This window comes from Nicotiana tabacum, chromosome 4, assembly GCF_000715075.1.
Source record: "Nicotiana tabacum cultivar K326 chromosome 4, ASM71507v2, whole genome shotgun sequence".
NCBI classification, from domain to species: domain Eukaryota; kingdom Viridiplantae; phylum Streptophyta; class Magnoliopsida; order Solanales; family Solanaceae; genus Nicotiana; species Nicotiana tabacum.
The window spans coordinates 103,830,470-103,835,517 of NC_134083.1; the positions used below are offsets into that span (position 1 = coordinate 103,830,470).

A 5,048-nucleotide genomic window follows, 5' to 3' on the forward strand; every position below is an offset into this window, starting at 1 on the left:
AGCGGTATGGGCATAGCAAATCATATCATCGACATCATTAGGAGCTAGCCATTACCTCTTTGGGATGGGTGCACCGCCGAGTCTATGTCTTCATAGTCTGTTTCTTTAGTTTGTTGATCTTTCCAGTACAAGGGGGAAGAATTCATACTCGCTTTGCCATGGTTGCCAGGACCTTAATGGAGGGTATCGAGGGGTAGAAATACACTATCATCTCCATGATCTTAGCTGAGATGTACAGTGCTCTGAATCGGTGTCATTCATTATAAAAGTCAAGTTTTTCTCAAAACTGATTTTTTAAGTTATATTTTACCTCTCTATAATAGCTTTTTGCCTATAACTGCAACAACCGTATTTATAGCGGAACGATCTTTATAAAATTACCCATCTATTATAGCCATATAGAATCTTTTAAGATTACTAATAATAATTCTAAAAATATGCATACAATCATTTCCATTAAATAAAGTTTCTATCTTGCATAAGATATAAGATTTGAATATTTGTACATGATATTTTTTTCATTAGACAAATTTTAAAAAATATTTAGATGAAAAATTTAATTGTTAAGCTCTTAGATTGTTTTCAAGAAAAAACTATCGGATATTTTTTTGCTGATAATTTGGACATGAACCTTCACCAATTCAAGCTTTATATCGTTAGTAAGAGAATAGAATTTATAAAACAAGCTACAATTACAATGTTTTTTCATCAATCTTGAAAGAATTTATTTTTCAAGGTAGCTTTAAAATATCTGCCTTAGAAGGGGAGAGCACGGTTAGCCACTAATTAGAGATGTTTTTACTCTTTAGCCACTGCTTAAAATGTATTTAACTCTTTCGCCAGTGCTTAATAAATTTTACCCGCCCGAACGAAAATACCCCTGTGCTAGACATGGGTACTGTGTAAATATAAGGACATAGTGTCCTTAACTTCATGAATGATGTGTAAATATTAAGGACAAAGTGTCATGTATTTACACCTTCCTTTGTTAAACTTTAGGACATCATGTCCTTAACTTCATGTATTATTAGTAATGAGTTCGGATGAATCCGGTATCTTCGTGCCGCATACCTCCCTGTCTACAAACATCTCATGTATTTTATTTATTAATCTCATGTATTATTTTTTACGTGAAAATGACCGTGTAACATAAGAAAACATTTGTAATGGATTACAAAATCGAATCTACGCATAACTCCGCATAAAAAGGGTACAACTTCCCTGTAGCCACATCCTCTTTATCTCCTTAGTTACTGTGTCTAAAGATATGCATAATTAGATTTAATAGATTCCCCCTAAATACTGTTAATTAAGGATTCTCACATCCCTTAGAATTTTGGCAGCATCCTCTGGGAAAACAGGATTTATGTGACATCCGGTTGCTATCTCGAATCCACCAACTCCACTCAAATGGGGAGCTATTTGTAAAAACCAGTGTGTGGAAGGAGCATATGAGGGATCTACTTGAAATGGGGAGGTATGAATAAGGAGGTTGAATGGTGGATTGTTCAACTGCAAAGACATCTTCAAAAGCACGAGTTTCAACAACCCTCCAAGATCATTTGCCTGCATATTTGATTGGTAAAACATCACAAAACCTTTTCAACTAAGTGGTTGTTGAGATAGAGAAACAATCTAAAAATTAGTTTAGCCTGAAACAGAGAATATCAGTTTTTTTATGAGTTTTCCTTTTCTCTTCACTAATCAGCAAATTCTACTTGAGAAAAGTCAAAGTCCCTCATGGTCTACCGTTGTGACTTTTCTCACGTAGAATTTGGGGATAACTGATATTTGCAAAGTTAAAACTGTGTAACTTCACATAATTTTCTCATGAAAACAAACTTATGGACAAGAAAAGCATCGATTACCTTTTCATTATCGAGTTCATGAAAATGAGAGGAGTGATCACGAGGAATTATCCAAATCTCAAAAGCAAAAGTTGCAGCAAAGGGAACCAATGATATGAAATGGGCTGATTGATCAATTAACAATTCATTTGGTTGAATATCACAAAGGCTGCACTTCCCAGTCTGCTTGTAGTATTCCCTCATACTGTCAAGACGAGCAGAAACTGCTGGAGGAACAATGGGAAGAGCAATCATCTGGCTGTGAGAATGGCTCATTGAAGCACCAGCAGAGGCTCCATGGTTTTTGAACACCTTTATAAGCCATTGAATGAATTAGTGTTATATAGTCCAGTAGCCCTTTGATGGGACAATCTTGCTGAGTACAGTATAAATCATTAGCGCTCAACAAGAAAGTGGAAAAAACAATACATGCTGTTCCGTACTGCAAATTCCTTGCACGCACAAAAGGCATGAGATCAGATATTGTGCTCATTCATCTCCAATTTCATGACAACTAATCACTTCTCAAGTTCTCTTACATATATTTGGTATGAGTAGATAGAAGTGCATATTTTAGAGTATTCTGCAATGGAACAGGAACCAAGTAACAAGAATGTGCAGCTAACAATACCTCTCAAAAATGGTTTGTAATCTGGGATATCCAACAAGGTTTTGCTTGATACTACAAATATGCTACATGATTTACAAGGTTTTTTATTTTTTTTTGGGATAAACTGCTACATGACTTACAAGTTTAAGAGTAGTTCTGTTAAATAGTTCAAATTTACAGTCAAATTGATATTTACCATATCAAACCAACTTCATTTAAATGCTACCAGATTTTCTCCTGTCAGTTGTCACTAAAAATACAAACTCAAATAATCTACAATGAAAATCAAACCATATCAGATAAATGGATGGAGAGTTCATATCACAAGCTCCTATGCAGATTAATGGAAAAGCTTCCTCTAAAATTATTCTCCTTAATGATAAGCCCTCAAGCAGTTGACACTTGACAGTCTATGAGTTTCCAACAAAAACCTCTCATAATTTGGTTCAGTATTTTAGCAAGTTGGTCTGATTAAAGAGCTACTCTTCCAGTAACAAACTTCAAAGCAGCAAGATCTAAAGTATTTGGAACTAGCTTATATTTGTTCTATTAAAACCTAAAGACAAACATGTTGTCAGCCTTCTCTCCACCAATGTTACACAGAAAAATCATTCAGTCTGCCAAATTAAAAAGCCACAAAACCAAAGCAGACAAATGATAAGCAGCTGAAATAAAAAGAACCTAAATATAAACTTAACTCAATGACAAAATAGGTTTGCTAAATATAACATAAAAGAAGCTAGAATTGGTTGGCCACTTTGTACAAACATTGATGGGCTCTACCATTACCGTTTACTCTTATATTTTATTTGTACAAAAACAAAACACTTTCAAGTTAATGGAAATGAACCCATATAAGCAATCGCACCAAAAGATTAAAGCCAGGTAAATCTTCAAAGTACTTTACCGCAAACAAAAAATTCACCATTGCAGTAAGCCTTCATAATATACTTTGTTAAATACTTTTAGCTTTTAACAGTCATGGTCTCTACTATTTTTATGTAGCTTTTAAATGCATTTATTTTAAAATTCATATAAAATCAAAGAATGAATATGCAGTACAAAATATAGACAAATTGATACGAAAACCAATGCATTTTTAGACGGGATCAGAATAAAACCTGAACATATTTGACATTATCACAATTCTGAAGCTGCTCGACCCGCTTCTTAAAAGCCAGCATAACTTCCCCAACTTGAGACGGCGAAAGATCGCTCATATTTATTGAATGAACCGGCGATTCAATAACCACATCGTGAAACCCGAACCCACTAGCAGCTACGTCCCCGAGGGCAGAAACCGAATTTTGGAACTCCAATTCTCTGCTGACTGCCGGAAAGAGATTTTGGATAACTCTGATTTTCCAATCAGCGGTGGAATCTGCCGGCACACGAAAAATCTCCGGCGCACACTCGTGCTCGTGGCCGGCGCAAAATGGGCATTCTGTTTTATTGTTCGGTTGTGGGTTCGATTTTGCCTTGAAGTCAGACGGCCGCCGTGATCTCGCCGGCGAGAATAGGACCCACCTGTTGTGGATTCTGTCTTTCCGGATTTCGGGGCTCCGATTTGGTGCTTCTGCCTCCGCCATTTGCCTTTGTGTCGGGGCTCCGAATTTGGTGCTCCTCCACTTCACTTCGATGTTTCACTGAAAATCTGGGAGGTTAAGAACAGCGTTTCGTGGAAAGGGTATAATATATGAAACGTGAGGTAATTGATCAACGTTGCTCCTACAGTTTTTGTGTAAATGCAAAAGTACCCATATGTAGATAATAATCTATGTCCATTATGAGCCCGTTTGGCCCAAAAACTACTTATTTTAAAAATAGTTTTATAGAAAAATATTTTGTAAAATAGTACTTTTATAGATTAACAGTTTGATTTTTAAAAATTCATTTGAGAAGACTTTTTCTTATAATATTTAATAAGTAAATTATGTATGACTAATTTTTTCAAAAAGTACTTTTGAGTGTCATATTACAAAAAAGACAGTAAAGGTTTCGTTTATAATTAGTACTTCATCAAAAGATAGAAATGACTTTAAATATTATCATAAAAGAACTTAATTAATTTTTATTTTTATTTAAGTTATTAAATATGAAGTAAAATATAATATTAAAAGTTTAATTAATATAAAATATAGTTATACCAAAGTAATAATATTGGTAAGGGGATATGTACTTATAAGTTACATGTATGAAAAGTACAATCCATTCTTGAGAATACAATAATTATATAGTAATGCATTTTATCAGCTATAATATATGCATGCACGCGCAAAAAAGAAAAAGATAAAAACTGAAAATCACATAATATTATTATACTACAAAAAGAAAAAAAAATTATACCTTGTGAAGAAAGTGCTTGTATCTGGTGATTAGTCTTATTATTTCAAAGAGTAATAGGAGCCGAAGAAAAAAAATAATAAAAGAAAAAAAAAGAGATTTATTTATAGTAGAGAGAATATTTTAGAGTAGAATACAAGAAGAAAATAAAAATATGGTGAAAATAAAAAGAGAAGAAAGGGATGGTAGAAATAGAAAAAGAAAATATTAAGTTAAGGCCAAACCCATAAGCGGCCCCTTAAAGTTGG

The 5,048-nt window shown here is 33.9% G+C and overlaps 1 protein-coding gene across 1 annotated transcript; it reads right to left on the reverse strand.

Annotated features, from left to right (window-relative positions):
* Nucleotides 1-1,076: 1,076 nt before the first annotated feature.
* LOC107814254 (ADP-glucose phosphorylase) lies at nucleotides 1,077-4,178 on the reverse strand. The gene is made up of 3 exons (XM_016639631.2): nucleotides 3,579-4,178; nucleotides 1,869-2,159; nucleotides 1,077-1,566 (listed from the first exon to the last, which is right to left on the reverse strand). Exons 1-3 carry the CDS (start codon nucleotides 4,044-4,046, stop codon nucleotides 1,306-1,308), a joined length of 1,020 nt encoding a protein of 339 aa, XP_016495117.1. The 5' UTR covers nucleotides 4,047-4,178; the 3' UTR covers nucleotides 1,077-1,305.
* Between the last annotated feature and the right edge of the window lie 870 nt (nucleotides 4,179-5,048).

What these genes read in the sequence shown, in the direction of transcription:
- LOC107814254 (XM_016639631.2), bottom strand. Translation starts at nt 4,046, where the DNA reads ATGGCGGAGGCAGAAGCACCAAATCGGAGCCCCGAAATCCGGAAAGAC. An exon ending in ATAATGTCAAATATGTTCAG is followed by an intron (nt 2,160 to 3,578) that starts GTTTTATTCTGA and finishes TGGCTTATAAAG; the next exon opens with GTGTTCAAAAACCATGGAGC. An exon ending in ATGAACTCGATAATGAAAAG is followed by an intron (nt 1,567 to 1,868) that starts GTAATCGATGCT and finishes TCAAATATGCAG; the next exon opens with GCAAATGATCTTGGAGGGTT.